Source organism: Pelodiscus sinensis, chromosome 2, assembly GCF_049634645.1.
Source record: "Pelodiscus sinensis isolate JC-2024 chromosome 2, ASM4963464v1, whole genome shotgun sequence".
Taxonomy (NCBI): Eukaryota; Metazoa; Chordata; order Testudines; family Trionychidae; genus Pelodiscus; species Pelodiscus sinensis.
In genome coordinates this window covers 164,813,241-164,833,690 of record NC_134712.1, presented here as the reverse complement: position 1 = coordinate 164,833,690, position 20,450 = coordinate 164,813,241, and the positions used below count along the sequence as shown (strand labels likewise).

Genomic DNA, 20,450 nt, shown 5'->3' with positions numbered 1-20,450 from the left:
CTATGGGGGAGTGCTCCAGAGACTGCTGTGCTGCTTTGATATTCCTCAGCACAGAGAGCTTACAGAGCTACTCATGATACTGCTCCCAGTAGCTGAGAATGCTGTGGGAGAACTTGGAGAGAATCCCAAGAAGCACAGGGCTCAGCTCTGCCTTCCCACATCACTACACTGTGGGATGCTTACCCACATTGTTTTGCTCTTTCTGTTGACAGGGGAACTAGCAATGTGGCCATGAAATGTCAACAACGGGAGGCAGAAAAACCTGTTAGACCAGTTTTCACTTTTGTCGATTTTTGCATGTCAACAGCACTTTTGTTGCCAAACCTTCACAGTGCAGACATAGCCTTTTATAGTTGGGGAAGCTCCATTTAGGCCAGTGGGGCTACATGTGGGAGGCAAATTCCATGCCTGCCGGAGACATGCATTTTGGGGGTTGGGGGTGTCTAATGCCCCTCATTCTCTTCCCAAACCACCAGCATGGAGAGAGATTATTCATTTTAAATCAGGCTTACAGTGAGCAAAGTTTATAGCTTCTAAAATGAAGAAACGCTAGTGTCTGTCCATAGTTATGATTGAAGATAATTTCCCACCATTATACGGACAGTATTGACTCTACCTGAATAGTCCCATAGATAGATCCATGCTCCTGAAATACCATGTGCCAGATTTGAGCTGTGAGAGATTATTTTGTGGGGTTTCAGAAAAATCAGTGAGAGGCTTTTGAGAGACTTATAAATTCAAAAAAGTGAGGTGTTTTTTCCCCTTTCAGTCATTCTCTTAATGGCTTTTGCTTCATCATAGCCCCAAACCAACCTGACTTCAAATTTTAGTTTATTCTGTTAGTCGGGACGAGGAATTTTTTTGTTTATGTCTATTTTGATTGTTTAGATTGCGGCATGATATTTCATGGGTGTAGTAGAGTTTTCATGGCATATGTGAGATTTTAAAGCATACATCAGGTTGATGTATGCTTTGCACAGTTTGCGTAGCACAATGGCAGTGCTAATGGCCATGTCCAATGATTAGTTGTTTTTACTGATGGGAACCCACAATACTGAAGCCAAGAAAAAGATTTGGGTCCTGATTCTGAGCTGCACCACTAAGAAGAGGTATCACAGGCTGGGTAGCAAAGAGGAGCAAGGTGACTTTGTCACAAGGTGGCTGGGGTTTCAGGTCTGCTAGGGACAAATCTTGCTCATGATGTAAATAAGAGCTGCCAGTCCAGGATAATTGGAGTGCAGAGCGCAATGGCATCACCTTCTCCTGATCCAGGGCTATTTCTTGGTGTGCCCCTATTTGGAAGTTATAAGAGTGCTGGTGTAAGGTCATAGTGTTAGCCCTATACTGCCCAGAGAAACCCTCTAGTAAGGATAATTCCTACATGAAGTGACCTGACTGATTTGGGGACCCCTTCTGTCACGGGGCAACATAAAGGGCTGGATCAGAGCTCAAAATGATGGTCTATGTCAGTCCATGCATTTATCTGTGCTGCCATTCATCTTACCATAAATTCTGTGTTGTGTGCAATTTGAATTACTTAATCCCCAGTGGTAATACTACATGGGAGAGAAATAAATGTGCATCAACCAGCAGTGACTTCCGTTGATGACGTTAGGAAGGAATAGTCACAGGAGGATACACAGCTCTCTTAAGCCAGAATGCTCTGACCCTGGTTGTCTAAGAGAAACATTCCCAGAAAATATATTCTCATCCACACTCCCTGAATTTTCACCATGTCTCTTTTATCCTGACCTGATGTTTCCACTGGGACCTCAGACACTGTACACATCCAGTTGCTGTCAGGTTTGACTAGATCCTTTATGCTCAGAAACCTGAGTATGTCTGCAGAAGCATTGTAACATGCTGTCTGCAGGCAGCATGAAGTTCGCTTGGGTTTGTGGGTAGCACCTGCCTTAACGTATTGTGTGTTTTTTGCTGAGGTGTGAATGTGTGTGTGGTTGGCAAGAATGCTGAATGTGAACTGATGTGTCGCAAGGAGAGGTCAACTGTGATCTGGGAATTCAGGGTTCCCCAACAGTCCCTACCTGACCAAGGTCCTTCCACAGTTCTTGTAGACTGGTTTGAATGGAGAACAAACTATTGCCAAGGATTCACACATTATATACTGCAGTGTTTCCCAAATGGTGTTCCACGAAATGCTGGGGTTCCACGAAGTGAAAATAAGGGTTCCGTGAGAAAATTCCATTGTAATAACATTTTATGATTTAAAAAAATATAATAATTAATATTTAAGCATGTATGAATTTTATTGAAAACAATTTTCCTTTGTGTTGCTCTCATGATCTTGTTTAGCATTTGTTTATTATTATCCTTACTTACTTATGGTCTACTTTTTCATCTCCATATATAAAACTGTTATTAGGGGTTCCGCAAAATTCTTTCAAATTTAAAAGGGTTCCGTGGCCAAATAAAATTGGGAAACACTGATATACTGAGTCATGATTTAGTTCAGATAATCATCTCAGTGCTCCAAAGTGTTGGATTCTGGTTAGCCTTTGCCCATACCCCAACTCAGGCAGCCACATGGGATAAACATGCATCTGACGAAGTGGGTCTTTGCCCATGAAAGCTTATGCTCCAATACATCTTTTAATCTATAAGGTGCCACAGGACTTCTCGTTGTTTATGCAGATTCAGACTAACACAGCTACCCCTATTATACATGGATAAAGAAGGTATTTTTAATAACATTATGATAAGGCATGTCACCTTAGCTCTGGTCAGCATGGTCTGTCTCCTTACTGATCGGGCACAGTGTTGGGGGGAAGGTAGCTGGTTGCAGGAAGCTGGATCCAGATGCAGGGGGAGAAAACACAGCCCTCTGTTGCTCTTGGAGGGAAGAAGAGAAGGTTCAGAAAGAACCCAGACCCCCTGGCCCTAAGGCAGAACACAGAGAGACAGACGCAAAAAGGGTGGATTCTGCCACACATAGGCTGTGTCTAGACTGGCAAGTTTTTCCACAAAATCATCTGCTTTTGCGGAAAAACTTGCCAGCTGTCTACACTGGCCGCTTGAATTTCCGGAAAAGCACTGACGATCTCATGTAAGATCGTCAGTGCTTTTCTGGAAATACTATGCTGCTCCCGTTCGGGCAAAAGTCTTTTTCCGAAAGCCTTTTGTGCAAAAGGGCCAGTGTAGACAGCACAGTAGTGTTTTCCGCAAAAAAACCCCAATCGTGAAAATGGCGATCAGGGCTTTTTTGCAGAAAACCGCATCTAGATTGGCCACGGACGCTTTTCCGCAAAAAGTGCTTTTGCGGAAAAGCATCCTGCCAATCTAGATGTGCTTTTCCGAAAATGTTTTTAACGGAAAACTTTTCCATTAAAAGCATTTTTGGAATATCATGCCAGTGTAGATGTAGCCTTAGAGTGTGTCTACGCTACAGGGTTTTTTTTTTAAAAAAGTGGCCTTTTTTCGAAAAAACTTCACCTGCATCTAGACTGCTACTGTGTTTTTTCAAAATTAAATCGAAAGAATGCAGCAGTTTTTTCAACCAGGGAAAACCTCATTTTATGAGGAATAACACCTTTTTTTTTAAAGTGCTCTTTCGAAAAAAGGCGCTATTGAATGCAAAGAGGGCTTTTGTTGAAAGAAAGCATCCAGACTGCCTGGGTGCTCGCTTTCAAAAAAGCGGCTTGCTTTTTTGAAAGAAGTGGTTGCAGTCTAGACACTCTCTTTCGAAAGAGGCTTGTAGTGTAGACCTACCCATAGGGTAAAGATGTGCCCAAGGAGATGGAATATATATCACTGTATTGTTGTTATATCATCAGCTAATGGATATTCATGTAACAACATTGTAGTTAGCAAATCAAATTTGTGCAACTTCACTGAAGAAATTCTAAGGCTTTTTATGTGCAATTTGATTAACTCGTTCACTTCTTAAATTACCTCTTACTCCTAACACCTTTACCAGAGCTCTTGATGCTTTTAGTCACCAGTGTATTTCATGAAAGCTAACAAGCATATGAGTAGGGACTTATGATTATGCTCTAGGTCAACCTGGACCTAACCAACAAGAGGTGTGAGAGTGGAAGGCTCAGTATCTTGTTATCAGTTTCCTCTGCTTTCTGGTCCTTTTCAGAGTGATAGATTTTTAAAAATGCATACGTTTCAGAGAATATGTCCAACCAGAGTCTGCGACAAGTTTTGGTGGAGGGCTTAGGCTGCTCTGTATTAACCTTTTATGAGCTTTTAAAGAAAAAATCACTTCATTGTGTTTATTCTGAAACATAATAAAAAAGTGAACACAGGATTTCACACCAGATTGCATCACTAGATCATTAGATCAAGTACAGCATCCTGGCTACCAGTGACCAATCCCTTATGGTTTTTCCATCCACAATGAATCTAGCCAGTTGTGCATGAGATTTTGTGGGGAAATGTTTATGCTCTGAAGCATGTGATTTGATTACTTGCCTCAAGAAGCAGAACTATAAAAGACATTAATGCTCATAGAATTATCCAGCTCCTCTCTCCTTTTCTTTTAAATACAGCCAGTGTGTTTCACTCATTATTGATGGCTTGTGGCCATGAATTCCACAGGTTGACTCTAGGCTTTGTGTGAAGTAATATTTATATATAATATGTATATACTACACATACATATATGCAATACAACTGTGGAACTTATTACTATAGCATGTTTTGGTAACCAAAAATATAAATGGGTTCAAAACATAGCTGGATGGAGAAGTCCATCAATCGCTATTAGTCTTGCCAAGATGGTCAGGGATATGATCCCATGCTCAGCAGCCCTGAACTGCTGAGTATCAAAATCTCAGAATGGAAGACAGGGTGGATCATCTTGTTCTGTATATGCCCCTGAAATTCTGGTATGGGCCACTGTTAGAGAGAAAATGGTGAAAAATTCTGGTTTGGTCCAATATGCCAGCGCTTATGTTTGTGTGTATGTATGTAGATATGTCTCTCATGAGCATCTTAGCTTTCTGAAATTTCTCAAAGTGACAGATTCCTTTCCTTTCTTTTATAATACTAGACTGGGAGGCTCGGATAGACAGCCATGGAAGGGTATTTTATGTGGATCACGTGAATCGAACCACAACATGGCAGCGTCCTACAGCAGCAGCCACTCCAGATGGAATACGCAGATCTGGTTCAATCCAACAAATGGAGCAGCTCAATCGGCGGTGAGTAATTCTGGACTGAAATCCCAAAACAATAACACCAAAAAATCTTCTAAGAATGAGAAATGGTAGTTGAGTTATTTCAAACCAGCATCTGAAATGTTACTGAAATGACTAAAACTTCCAACATGAGATATATTTGATGGTACAAGGTTGAATACCATTTAGCAGGCCAGAACCTACTGCTGGTGGACGGTAACCATCTGACTTTAGAAGAGGTGGCATTTTTAGCACTGGCAATTTGGGAGCCCAAAATAAATTGAAAGTTTTCAGTGCTACTTTCAGGGTGGGTTTACAATTATGAAACACTGTACATTTTAATTAGTATTTATTTATGTAGTGCCATAAGTCCATATGGTACTTTACAACAGGACGTGGTATTTAAAAATAGCCAAGTGCCTGGCCAAACAGATTACAGTCTAGAGACACAAAATGAACATAGAGCATTGCACAAAGACACACGCTCAGTCCTCATCCTCAAAGGAAACCTGCACAACAGCTTCAAAAGACAAGCCTGGTAACTTATATATATAACTCTGCTGGACACTGAAACCATGGATTTAACAAAGGCATTAGTTTTATGGCCTATTACAACAAATTTTAGCACACCCTACCTCCTACTAATATTCCCTTGTCCTACATCTGCTGAGTTTTAAGTGGTCTCTTACAGTATGTGTAAATCCATGGGCAGCAGGTGAAGTTCCAGTTGGGGAAGGCAAGCCCTAACCCTGCCCCTTCTGGCTGAGGCCCTGCCCCTGGAGCCAAGTCCTGCCCACTCCCCACCTGATCCTTCCTGGCCACCTAGAGGGCCAGGGCTGCCATTCTGCAGTACTGGCCCCAGCCATTGCCCCGTCCCTCCCCAGTGGCCGGGCAGCCATGCTACTGCCCCAGATTTTCTCAGAGTCCAGGATGTGTAGGCAGTTTTGGGAAGGCAGTACCTTCCCTTGCCTACACTACCGCTGCTCATCTGTGAACCCTTTATGCTTAACAATCTGTCCCAACTTGTAGTTAGCTTGGATAGTCTAGTTTCCTTTTCCACACCTGAAGATGAAGAGAAATTCTGTGGAGTGCAAAAGCTTGTCCCTTCCCTCAAAAGAAGTTGGTCCAATAATGGCTTCCCTTAACTTTTTGTTCCATCACATATGCAAAGGATCAGGGCAGGTGGTGGGGAAAAGGAGGGAGGCAGGATCCTTCAGAGTATCTGTTTTATCTATAGTGATAGAAATGTAGCCGTGTTAGTCTGATGTAGCTGAAGCAAAATACAGGACTATGTAGCACTTTAAAGACTAACAAGATGGTTTATTAGGTGATGAGCTTTCGTGGGCCAGACCCACTTCCTCAGATTAAATAGTGGAAGAAAATAGTCACAACCATGTATACCAAAGGATACAATTAAAAAAATTGTATCCTTTAGTATATATGGTTGTGACTATTTTCTTCCACTATTTGATCTGAGGAAGTGGGTCTGGCCCACGAAAGCTCATCACCTAATAAACCATCTTGTTAGTCTTTAAAGTGCTACATAGTCCTGTATTTTGTTTTATCTATTAGAGCAGAGGACAGATGGCCTGGGTGAGAACATGAAGGGATGTCAAGCAATCGACCTCAGAACTCAGGCTATAGCCCCACAACTTTGAAGTGCTCCTGTTTCTAGATCTGCACTATGCCCCTCCAACTGCTACACTTATCCCAGTCTCGTGGGAGCTGTTCAGAGAGGAGGTCAGGAAAAACACAGCTCTACTTGCTGAGAATCTCCCTTCATAATTATTCTCCACCAGAGCTGCAGGCTGAGTGTTATGTCATGCAGCTGGGATATGTCCTCAGTATAGGGCTGTAGTGGTTCCCACGTGGACCAGTACCACGCATTGGGAAGCACCAACTATCTGTTGGTATCAGCATGGCTCAAAAGCTTTGATGTAGCATGAATCTCTCTCTCTCCCCCTGCTCCTGTATCCCATCTCCTCAGACTGGGGGTGAGTGTGTGCAGGGGACAGAGCCTAGCTTGATACTCTTGCTGTGCTCTGAGATCTGTTGTGAAGGGTGGGTCTCTTTCTTAAAGAGGCAGTGTACTGTTTAACCTGAGCTTTTCCCAGCAGCTAGCTCACACAGCTTTTCCCAGCAGCTAGGTCTCTCTCTCTCTCTCTCTCTCTCTCTCTCTCTCTCTCTCTCACACACACACACACACACACACACACACACACACACACACACACACACACACACACACACACACACACAGTCTTCCACTGTCGCTCACATGCTCTTTCTCTCTCTCTCCCATCCCTGTCCATGTACCCCATCTCTGAAGAGCAGAGGAGATGACAGGGCTCAAGAACAGAAGAGGACAGCTTTCAGTATCTTCAGGAGACTCTGCATAGGGTTATTCAGACACATATCCAGCAGCAGCCAGCGCATACCCCATCTTATGTCAAACATGCATGCCAATGCACACTCGCATACATGTACACCACAGTCTTTTTTATCTCTCTCTCACACCCACACACACACAAAGTCTCTTTCACACTCACCTCCCAACACATATTTGTAGTGTTGTTGTTGTTGTTGTTACTCCTTGGTACTTCCTGCAATGCACATATATTCTCTGCAATTTTATTCTTTCCAAGTGTGTTATTTTAGTGTTTTGGCTGATTAATGCATTTCGTAATTTTTACGTCTCTTGCACTTAAATTTAATTCTTTGAGAACTGAGTTCTAAAATTCTTAGCCTGTTCTGGCTGGAGTAATTATCCATATGGTAACTTACAAAATATATATATAATATAGTTTTTGTCCCTACAGATGGTATACAACAGCACATGAATCACTGCACATAATAATATGTATTCCGCAGATAGATGGAAAAAATGAGAGGGAACACTGGTGTCAATGAGAATCCCACTGAAAGACATTGTAAAGCCCTTTGCACAGTAGGGTGAGACTAGAAACACTTCCATAAAATGAATCTCCAGAGAGAGGATGTCTCCCTTCAAATGAGGGCGCTTTTGTCACTGACAGCAACTATTACTTTACACACAGATTTGTTAACAGTTTTCTTTCTTTCCTTGCATTTCAGATTAAATTGAGGGGAGAAGAATAAACTAAATATATAGCTGGGCAATGAACTTCCACTATTACCTCAGAAAACATTTTCTCATCCTCTTCCCCTACTTACCGTAATGATACAGAGTCTTATTTAAACAAGAAAGACTGAAATTGTTATCCTCTAATTATATGCTTTAAAATGGCATGAAGGCTGGTTTGGGTTTCTCTAGTACTTCAAAAACATCATTTGGTGATCTTCAGTGTGCCAAGCTAGGAGAGAGAGAATGTGCTTCAATGGCTTTCCTTTCCATGGTAGGAAAAGATGGGAGTTACTTAGAGCCTTTGTATGGACAAAATGGTTGCAGATGATAACCATCTGGGAGTTTTCCTTTGGGCTAACCAGCTTTCTGAAAATGTGCATCATGCAAAATAGATCACAAACAGGCCCCGTGAGGAAATGTCCTCCTTTTCTCTTCAAACCTATCATGCTGGGCACAGAGTGGGAGTCTGACTAGCATATGGTGTTTTGTTTACAATGGCAAGAACTTGCAATAGTTTGTTTTTATTATAATTTTCCTCAGAAGGTGCCAAGTTACCATATTAAATTATAAAGAAAAGACAGGCATTTCTAGAAACTCTTCGCAGTGAATTCGATAGATGTTGTCTTCAGTCATTAAAGGCCTTTGCAAGTTAAAGTTTTTTGTTGTGTTGTCAATTAACTGATTGTCAATTAAGCCAAGCTAACTAGTACTACTGTAAATTTATTCTAAACAGTCCAAGGGTGAGTGTCTAAACTGGAAATGACAATTATGTTTGCTAGCTCAGGTTAATAGACAATACACTGAGGCCATGTCTGCGAGCTTTCAGCAGCACAGCTGTGTCACTGTAAAAGAGTTTGTAACAATGTTATCCTGATAGGGAAGAGCTCTCCTGTCAACATAATAAAGCCAGCTTCATGAGAGGTGGTAGCTCTGGTGGCGGGAGAGTGTCTTCCATTGACATAGCACTGTGGAAATAAGTACTTATGCCGGCAAAACGTATGCCACTCAGGGGTGCCAACGTAAGTGCTAGTGTAGACACGACCTAAGTCATGACTCTCAACCCTTCTAGTCAACTGTACCCTTTTCAGAGTCTGATTTGTCTTGCGTACCTCCAAGTTAACACCTCACTGAAAAACTAATTGCATACAAAATCAGACAAAAATGCAAGTCTCACAGCATACTATTGCTGAACAATTGCTTACTTTCTCATTTTTATTGTATAATTATAAAATAAATCAACCAGAATATAAATTCTGTACTTACATTTCAATGTACAGTATATAGAGCAGTATAAACAAGCCTTTGTATGAATTTTTAGCTTGTACTGACTTCATTAGTGCTGTTTCAGTAGCCTGTTATAAAACTGGGATAATAGCTAGATGAGTTGATACACCCCTGGAAGACCTTTGCCTACCCCTTGGGGCAATGTTCCCCTTGTTGAGAACCACTGATGAGACATTCTTGACTTACATTTTAAATTTCCATGTTTTCATATAGTTTGATTCCTTTCTTGCCACCCAAGTTTGGGTAGGGTCTGATTATTAACTATTTAGTGCACGGCAAGTAAGCCAAGAATATACCTTGCTGCTCCTCTGCATATGGTTTTCTTTTTAGCATTTGTAAACTCATGATACATGGTGAGAAGTGGAGATTTTCATTAGAAGCATATTTCTCCTCACTTGATTCCCAGTGGAGATTGAGCACATTACAACTGAGTAATTGTGCAATCCCTTGGTTTCTTCGCACAAAAAAGCCATCTGGTAATTCTTTAATCTCTGCTGTAAAAGAGCCCCATTAAGTAAAAATGCTGACTAGCCCACCAGGAGGCATCTCTTGTAATGCCAATGTTTGTATATTTGTAGCCATGGATATTTCTAAAAATTCCAGCAAAAGGGATATGTATTGGTCATTGCAGCAATCTCTGTATTTTAATATTTTATGGAGATATTATTGAGTTTATGGAGAGGTAAAATGGAGGAATTATCCCTGTCCTGAAACAGGATTCAGGATCAACTCTTTAATAAATTCTGGTAATTTGGATTACCAGTTTGTGGGAGAACCTTTTCTTAAGTGGTTGTTGAAAACCACTGCTTAGGCTTGAATATTATTTTCAACAACCCTTTTTTAAAGTTTTGTTATTGTACGTCCTCATTACCTGGAACAGTTTTTGGTAACTGCGTGAAAGTCATTTCTAGGTGAGACATCTGTATAGAATCGTAGACCACTAGAACTGGAAGGGACCTCGAGAGGTCACCAAGTCCAGTCCCCTTGTCTCACAGCAGGACCCAGTACTGTCTAGACTATCCTATCTAACCTGCTTTAAATATCTCCAGAGATGGAGATTCCACAACCTCCCTAGGCAACTTATTCCAATGTTTAACCACCCTGCTAGTTAGGAAGTTTTTCCTAATGTCCAACTTAAACCTCCCTTGCTGCAGTTGAAGCTCATTGCTTCTTGTCCTAGCCTCAGAGATCAAGGAGAACAATTTTTCTCCCTCCTCCTTGTGACACCCTTTTAGATACCTGAAAACCACTATCATGTCCCCTCTCAGTCTTCTCTTTTCCAAACTAAACAAACCCAATTATTTCAGTCTTCCTTCATTGGTCATGTTCTCTAGACCTGTAATCATTCTTGTTGCTCTTCTCTGGACCTCCTCTAATTTCTCCACATCTTTCTTGAAACGTGGTGCCCAGAACTTGACCCAACACTCCAACTGAGGCCTGATCAGCGCAGAGTAAAGCAGAAGAATGACTTCTTGTGTCTTGCTCACAACACAAAGAGCTTGGATGGTAAAATTAAAATCAGCCTGAACTTTAGCTGTAAACTTCATAAAATAGAACTCAAAACCTTTGATGTTTGAAAAAAATCTGTCTACTCTCTTTTCAGACAAATCTGTTCACCTTCCCACTTCTCAGATTCATCTGGGACAAGGAGTGTAAATATCAACAAATATCACTGGGAAAGCTTGGTATTTTCAGCCCAGGCAAAACCACGGAGTACTGGAAACCTAGTTTTAAAAAGGGTTGCAAGGACCTAATCCTTCATTCTGTAGGTACTTGCAGATTCCCAGTGACTTTAATGGGGCATTTTGTCAGTATAGGGAATACAGGATTAGGATCTAAAGTTTGGATAAGTTCCAGGCAAACATCCCTTTATTTTTTATTAGAAGAGTCTTCTTCCTTTACTATATCACTCCTTGCCTCCATGTTACTAAAATAGTTAACATCCACTGCTGTTCAAATTACACAACATGATTTATTATCCACAGTGATCTGGTCAAACTGTGATATGCATCATTTGTGAAACTAAACTTGTCTTTATATGAATAATAACAATAAACAACACAATAAATAATAAAGGTAAAGCAAAAACAATCTCTAGTGTGTTTTTTCTAAACCACCATTTCTTTGATGAATCACTCTGAAAAGGGTCTGTGATTTTCAAATGCATTCCCATAATTTTAGCCCTTTCAAAGCTTTTTTTACAATTGCATTGGCATTTTCTGGTATTTATATAAGACTATTTTACAGCATCAAGACCAAAAAAAAGTAGTCTGTGTTTGGCATACAGCTAGCATTACAGTGTAAAGTTTGCCAGCAGGGGATTTTCTAACATCTAATTAAATAGAAGCTACAGTTACTATATATAAAAAACTTTTGGCTATATTAACTACTATTTTTCTGCTCTGCTTTTGCTTGAGGGTGTTGTAAAACTTCTACAGTACTGGAGTGGAAAGTTTACTCAATTAGCCTACAGTCAAGTGAATAAAATATTAAAAGCTTGTTATAAAATAGAGGGTGGGGAAGTAGAAGTAAATAAATGTAGTTGTTCAATATGCTATAATAATTTACTTTTAAGGTGTATGTTTATCTAAAAATAAAAATTCCCATTTTTCTTACTTTTTAAACCAATTCTACATATGTTATTTATTGAGCTATTAAAAGCTACATTAAAGAAAAACTTTGAATATCGAGGGAAATGAAAACTACTGTTAGTCGACTATAAATCCATTAAATTATCACTCATTTTCCATAATTTTGCCAAATTCCAGTAACCTTTTGAGAGTTAGTATGCTACTGGAGATTCTGTCTTTTAAATGGAGTGTAAAATAAAGGTCCAGATTACTAGTCTTCAGAGATGCCATAAAATATTAACCCCTGGAGTTCAGGCCAAAATCTAACTTGGAATAAATGTTTTTAAAAATCCTGAAAAAATTGAGAAATTGAGTCACACAGATGAAAGAGACCAAGAAAAAAGAAAGACAAAAAACTTTGGGCTAGATCTGATATACCGGTAATCAATGAAACTATTAGCTACTGTACATGGATTAATACCAGGTGGGGATCTGGCCCATTATGAATGCTGAGAGTTAATGAAAATGAGACCACAAAAAGTATCTCATTAAAATATCAGGGTGGGAAAGAAGCCAGTTAAAATAATTGACAAGATATATATATCTATTTTTAAAAATATTTATCATTACATAACTTCTATAATTTGTCACATTTTTGTCATACATTATCAGAATCCCAAGATGGGATGAACATAAGTGTTAGAATCTCTGGAGGTTCTCTCACTGTTAGTCTGTCAAATATTCAACAAATGGGTCATCAGTATGACTACCACAGGATTGACTTCTCTCATTTATCTCTGTTTTACAGTACATAGAAGTAGTACTATATGCTGCATATTTTAAGTATACTAAACACATAAAATAGAACATATTTTATGGGACTCAAACCTGCAATAATGAACACTTTGGCCCTGATCCAACAAAATGTTTGAGCACCTGCTTAACTTTACGCCCATGACTAGTCTCATTGTAGTCAATCAACATGAAATTGCCATAACAGAAAAAGGTTTTAAAAGCTTCATTCCACACCTTCTTTTCTATCTTCCTTGTTTTTTTCCTTGTTCTCACTGGCTTTCTCCAGGAGCTTAATGTGTAATGAAAGAGGTGCCATAACTGATGCAGCAAGCCCAGAGGTGCTGGAGTTATAAAGTGCCAAGCCTAGAGGTGCCGGAGCTAAGCCCTGACAAGCCCTGGCACAAATTAAACACTGCTCTGTCTCCTTCAACAACCCTTTCCCTCCAGCATTCCACTTAGCTTATCACCACCTCATTCAATCCATACACACACATCAGAAAAGCAAGGAACTAACATGACTTATCCTGCCCTTATGTTGCTCACTCTGTTTGTGTCTTACACCTTTTCCTCTACCCCCATTTCAGTTTTCTCTGTTAGATTGTCAGCTCTTTGGGGCAGAGATAGTCCATTATTCTGTATTTGTACAGTGCCCAGGGCAGGGAACATGTTAAATATGGTGAATAATAATAGTTATTTTTTTTAAATGAATAATGCATATGGAGCCAAGGCTGTGAAGCGCTGAGCCCACTGAACATGCTCCTATTGCAGTTGTTGGGAATCAGGGACACTTGGCACCCACAAGATCAGGCCCTGTGTAATTGATTATGTTAACCTATGACAAATGGGGGCTTGACTCTTCCCTGCCTTGTACCATGTATAGTCACTGGTCCCTGTGGAATATGGGTGTATAATGCCCACCATTCTGATCTGGTGTTTTGCATATGTGCAAAACAGGGAAGGATCAGTCCCAATAGTGCTTATAAAGTATACACAGATTTTAGTAATATTTTAATTGTTCAAAAATATTGATTGTTCCAACTTTTGTTAAGAAAGACAGAGGCACATTTGTGAATAGCAAAATGCTTTGTACCATTATTCCTCTAAAACTTATAGCTAAAGCACCTTTGTTCTTTCTCTTAAAATATTCAGGTATCAAAATATTCAGCGGACTATTGCAACAGAGAGGCCAGAGGATGATGCTGTTGTGAACAACAGAGTTGAGAGGCTCTCCACTGGAGGAGGAAGTGACTCTGAGACAGACTCTTCCCAGCCAAACTCAGGTATAAGAACAGGAAGCTAGTAACAGCACCTCAGTAATGCTGGAGCAATTTTTAGGGGGCAGGAGTGGAGCTGCACCTCCTTTTCCTCAGTCCATGCCCTTCACTGCCACAGGCTGGGGCCACAGCTGGGCGTGGCTGCGGAGCCCTGGGTCAAGATCAGGAGCAACTTCCGGGCTATCAGCTGGGATCATGGGTAGGCAGTGTACAGGAAAAAGGAGAAAGTGTCTGTTTTCTCAAGCTTGCAGTTACAGTAGCTAATTTTTGGTGATAATGTGATACTATGGGGTTTCACCCAGATCAGTCAGTGCAAGTTTAGCTCAGAGCCTTGAGACCAGCAGTCTGGCCCCAACCAGATCTAAAAGTAAGTGGGTGCTCCCTGGTGCGCAACTCTGGCAAGAGCTGGCTGAGCTGCAGCAAAAGCCAGCAGGGAGCTATTTACAGAGCTGACAGAGACCCAGGTTGCAACAGGACCGAACCTGTAAGAAATTTTAAGTTACTTTCACGATTGGCTCCCACCAACATGGTTACTTGTCTTCCCAAAACCATCTCCCCACAGTGACCAGTCTCTCTCATTGAACTTTCACATTACTGGTTTTGCTAACAAAGAGAGTGCACACCAGCCTGCTAATTTGGCTGAGGACCCATCCCTCAATTTAATGCAATGCACTAAGATGTTTTTGTAATAAAATAAGAATGTTGATTAGCAAAGAAGATAGGTTTAAACAATCTCAGGTATGACTAAAAGAGATTGGAAAGATTACAAACAATGCCTCTTAGTGACAAACTTAATTTTAGCACATTACCATTTTTTTCTAGACAAGGTGTGTGAGAGAATCTCTTACTCTACTAATTTCAGGACCTGACTGGTTCCAAACAAGAGAATTTGCTGGACCCGGGAAGGTCTCCTTCCACTGCCTCCTAAGCCCATTGCCTGCTGTGTCAGGCTGTCCCAGCAGGCACCCTGCCTTGCCCTCCCTCAGCCTGGCTGGACTGCTCACCCAGCTGCTGATGGGTTGCTAGGCAGCAGAGGAGCTGCACATTCAGGGGTAGCCACAGGGCTCCAGTTCAGCCCCACACTCCCGCGGGCTGCTGCAGGGCTCCAGCACGGTGCTGCTGTGGGGCTCAACTCCAGCCCCACACTCCTGGGGCTGCCGCAGTGCTCTGGCCCTGTGCTCCAGGGGACTGCTGTGGGGCTCTGGCTCCAGCCCCATGCTCCAAGAAGCTGCTAGAGGACTCTGGTCCCATGCTGGTATGGGGCTCTGGCCTCAGCCCTGAGCTCCCGGGGGCTGCTGTGGGGCTCCGGGGCTGCTACGAGGCTCCAACCCAGCACCAATCCATGCTGCTGCAGGTGCTGCTGCGGATTGCTGGAGACTGCTGTGGGAATCCAGCCCCAGTCTCGTGCTGCCCCCAGCCAGGATGGCCCTCCTGCCCTTAGGCTCGCTGGCAATCTAGTCCAGGAGCATCCATGATCCTGCAAGATAATGGATGTTGCCTGACAAGAGAGTGCCAGTTTTTGGAGGTACAACTTGTACAATAAAAGATTTTTTCTCACCCACTATTTCTCTTGAATATCCTCGGACACAGCTACAACTGCACTGCAAACAAACTTGGTCTAGGCCAGTGGTCTCAAATTCCCTCTGGCCGGAGTAATTGTGTAATCCAGCCCAGGACTCCTGACAGGAGGGGGGAAGCTGTCTGTTACCCTGTTTTCTCCCACAATGTAGCCCTGTTCCTGAGGACGCAGTTTGGTGGATAACTCGAGTGAGGTGGAGGTCTGGCACTGCAAGGTGGCAGCGGTTCTGCCTCCTGCACTCCCCACAACAGCAGGCACAGGAGGGGAAGCTGAACTTACTGGGCGAGTGCGCTTGCTCCACTGTTCTCTGCTTTCCCAAGGCTCGGGGGGCTCATCTACACTGGCCCCTTTTCCGAAAGGGGCATGTTAATTTCACAGGTCGTAATAGGGAAATCCGCAGGGGATTTAAATATCCCCCGCGGCATTTAAATAAAAATGTCCGCCGCTTTTTTCCGGCTTTTAGAAAAGCCGGAAAAGAGCGTCCACACTGGCCCCGATCCTCCGGAAAAAAGCCCTTTTCCGGAGGATCTCTTATTCCTACTTTGAAGTAGGAATAAGTGCACAGCTGAGTGCTTGCATCCCTAAATACATGGTTGCAGGTACAAGTCACATGGAGAGAAACACAAGCACTCAGACTTGTGCCTTCATTTCATTTTGTAGACACAAAAAATGGGCATATATTTAGTTGGTTAAACTTGTGCCTGCAACTTGAGCAGGCAATCCAAAAATTCACACTGGGCAGCCACTTAATGATGTCTGTTATTACATATATCACTTCATTTCCTCCTTCTCCTGTGTTTGGCTAGTCTTTATTAGCCGGAAATAGCATGCATTGCCTATGATTCAGTTCCTTTTATGTCTCCTGGAAGAGGAATGACTATGCAGAGTGAATATTTAATCTGTGCTTTAAAGAAAAAAAAAGCTTTGTTAATTATTTAATTTATGCTATTATTAGCCTGAAACATTTTTCTTTTTCCTTTAAAGTCACTATAAGTCTTAACTTTAAAGTTATTATAAGTCTTAAACATATTTCACATGATATATAACCACTTTTGTATTCATTTGGATTGCAATTTTTATGACTCAGTTTAGCCAACTACTTCTATATGGAAAATCAAATGTGATCCCACTGCTAATAGTTAACTGAGATGGAAATGATTTATGATTTGTGTTTTATTACTACTTATATTACTTATAATATTAAGTTGGATGTGTATTTGCAGTAGACATACAGTATTGCTGTTACATATGTACAGTATTACTATGGTTACTTACATAATAAAATATTAAATCAAGAATGCTGCCAGGAATCATTCTCATAAATGATGGTTAGATTTGATTTAATATGGCTTTTCTTTCCTTTTTTTAAATAAAAAAGAGCTATCATCTGTGGCATGTGCCTTTTCAAAATGCCCTTGGCTAAATATAGTGTTTGGCTGTGGAGAGAGGAAAAATCAGTTTCTTTCTCATGAAAAGCCATGCATAAAGTACAAATAATGAAGTGACTAAACTATGGTATAAATCACACAATTTAAAAAAAAGATGTTGCATTTGCTACCAACTTTTTAATTTAAAGGGAAATTAACATGGATGTGTGAAGAATGTGATAAGGTGTAATTATAGATAGAAAAGTGACTGTCAAAATTATATTATGCAGTTCTATATTCATTCTCTTGATGACTTCCACATCAGATTTTTTCAGATTATAAATCAAAAATTGATTTTGGTTTAAAAACACCAGTGCTGCAAACTGAGATCAGAGTCCAAAATCTAATGGCTACGGCTACACTATGAGGTTTTTCTGCAAGAGGCAATGCAAATGAAGGGCAGATTAGCATTTCCCCGCAGTTCATTTGCATACTCTCTTTCGTTCCATTTTTGCGCTAGGGGTTTTTGCGCAAAAACAGGCAGTGTGGCCGTGGCCGTTTTGCGCAAAAAACCCTTTTTCCGCAAGATCCTTATGGCTCGGACAAGCATAAGGATATTGAGGAAAAAGGGATTTTTGTGCAAAACGACCACGGCCATGCTGCCTGTTTTTGCGCAAAAATGGAACGAAAGAGAGTATGCAAATGAAGCACGGGAAAATGTTATTCAATGCTTTATTTGCATTGCCTCTTGCAGAAAAACTCATGGGCTGTGTCTACACTGGCCACTTATTCCGGAAAAACAGCCGCTTTTCCAGAATAACTTGCCAGCTGTCTACACTGGCCACTTGCTTTTCTGGAAGAGCACTGACGATCTACTGTAAAATCGTCAGTGCTTTTCCGGAAAAACTATGCTGCTCCCTTTCGGGCAAAAGTCCTTTTCCGGAAAACTGTTCCAGAAAAGGGCCAGTGTAGACAGCACAGATTTCTTTTCTGCAAAAAAGCCCCGATCGCGAAAATGACAATTGGGGCTTTTTTGCGGAAAAGCGCGTCTACATTGGCACGGACACTTTTCCAGAAAAAGTGCTTTTCCGGAAAAGCATCCTGCCAATGTAGACGCGCTAGTTCTGGAAATACTTATTACGGAAAACTGTTCCGTTTTAAGCATTTCCGGAAAAGGGTGCCAGTGTAGATGTAGCCATAGTGTAGACAAAGCCAATGTGTATCCTTTCAACTCTAAACTCATCAACAGTAAGAAAGATTTCACAGTCAGAACTTAGCTGACAATCCTGGACCAGATCTTCAGCTGATATAAACTAATGTGATTATATTGATTTCTTGAAGTAAATGGAGCTATGCTGATTTATGCCAGCTAAGGATATGGCCCAGATTTTCTAACATGCAATATAGAAAATCATCTCACTCTCATTCCTGTAGTTGTATTGGCCCTGCAGTACTGACAGGGAAAACTCTTGTCATACGTGTGAGTAGATATTCTACAAAAAAAATGGGAGCCATTTTTACATAGTCACTTTGATGACCAAAGCCTCACTTTCAGAGATGTTGAGCAATATTATGGGGTGGTCCTGCTGGTACTGGCAGAGGAGATAAGAATGACACTAACAGTGTTGTATTTTCTGTTATGTGTACTAGTCAATTGTTTTGCTTTTATTTTCAGAAATTAGGCGAGAAGGGTCCCTTTCTCCAGTGAATTCTCAAAAAATCACCTTGCTGCTACAGTCTCCAGCTGTAAAGTTTATCACAAACCCTGAATTCTTCACCGTGCTGCATGCAAACTATGTAAGCACCAGTATTGTCTCTCACACTTGCCTTCCAGGTCAAAGTGAAGAGCCCTGGACTTCTCATCAGAGTGCACAGTGTGTATGTCTACCCTGCAGTGTAAGCCCATGGTTCAAACTCAGGCTCCAGCCTAACCTCTCTTCCATTTACATGCAAGTTACACTAACCCAGGACCCAAGGGGACACATAATTAACTCAATTGTCCTTTATAGGAACTGGACCAAGCTGGATGTCGAGTTCTCATACTACCCGATAGGGAACTCTTGAGGGGATTTTGCCTCAGAGAGGGATTCCGTGGCACCTCACAGGCCTGTCTGCACTAATTCCCTTTCAGAAGGTGCAGTGTACTCCCCATGTATCTAGCCAGTTCTACTGTCTTGGGCAGAGGGAGCTGGGGCCACAGCCTTGCTTTCTCCCCATCCCTTTTTCACACCTGAAGGTGTCCAGAAACATCTAGTGGATCCAGTAGCTGTACAAGGCCAGGAAAAGAGGGGAGGCTTTTTGCATTCTCTTCAGTTAGCTTCAATTCTCTTCAGTTAGCTTGCATTCAAGTAGCCGGGCACAAGCTAGCAACCAGTGAGAAATTACAGACTAAGAATGATACAGCTGTTTTGGATAAAATAAGAATTGAACTGACCCTACCACAAGCCAGAACAAAACTTCTCATAGGTTTGGAAAAATATTAGTAACTTTTCTTTCCCCATTGTTGGAATGAACTTCTCTTCCCGCTTGCAACTGGGAATGAAAACTGACATCCAGTAAAAGTTTAACTTTGGGCTAACAGGTAACAGGAAATCTGAAAAATCTCTCTGGGATATCCAGTGTTTTGTATACAAAAGAGATTTGGATAATATTTGGATAAACATCCAGACACCACTTCTGAATGTTTTGAGGCTAATCCATGACTAATGCTGATGGGATTTCTCCCAAAGGGTACCTCAACACAGCAGGGCGAAAGTTGAATTAAGCTACACAACTTCAGTTACGTCAATTGCGTATCTTAAGTAGAAATAGCTTAATTCAGCTTTTGGCACTGTCTATACTGCAGGAAGTCAAAGAAAGAACCCACTTCCTTTGACTTCCTTTCCTCCTCACGAAATTATCCATGAGTTGGAATAAGAAGTTCTCCAGTTCAACATTATTTCAAAATAAAGGCTTGTGGTGTAGACGAGCACTGTGTTATTTTGGAATACTGTCAACTTATCAGCACATCTGTCCAGTCAGTCAATACACAATCCATTTGTGTAAAAATAGTGTACCATATAACTTACGCCATTAAAACATTTTAACTCCAATTAGAATTTAGAAGTGCTACTTAAGCCAGAGAAATTTGAATTGGAAAATATTATCCCACAGTAAAAGCTAAAATAGAAACACTTGTTTAACAAATATTTTATATCCCTGAAGGGATAAAACTGTATGAAATTCTGAGTTTCCCTAGTGATACTGAAATGGTCAGTTGTAGCAGATGATGATATAACTTCTTCTGTGTAGTATGCTAGGACTTCAGATATTTGCATTCAAAAATCTTTCTTAG

General features: G+C 41.2%; 1 protein-coding gene across 3 annotated transcripts in view; it reads left to right on the top strand.

The window, feature by feature from the left end:
- The window catches only part of HECW1 (HECT, C2 and WW domain containing E3 ubiquitin protein ligase 1), a 346,449-nt gene that overhangs the window by 239,866 nt on the left and 86,133 nt on the right, over window positions 1–20,450 (top strand). For all 3 annotated transcript variants that reach the window (XM_075921722.1, XM_006124096.4, XM_014574083.3), the window contains 3 exons: window positions 5,018–5,168; window positions 14,046–14,176; window positions 18,792–18,913. In XM_075921722.1, the coding sequence (XP_075777837.1) occupies window positions 5,018–5,168; window positions 14,046–14,176; window positions 18,792–18,913 (404 nt within the window). The remainder of the gene's footprint in view (window positions 1–5,017; window positions 5,169–14,045; window positions 14,177–18,791; window positions 18,914–20,450) is intronic.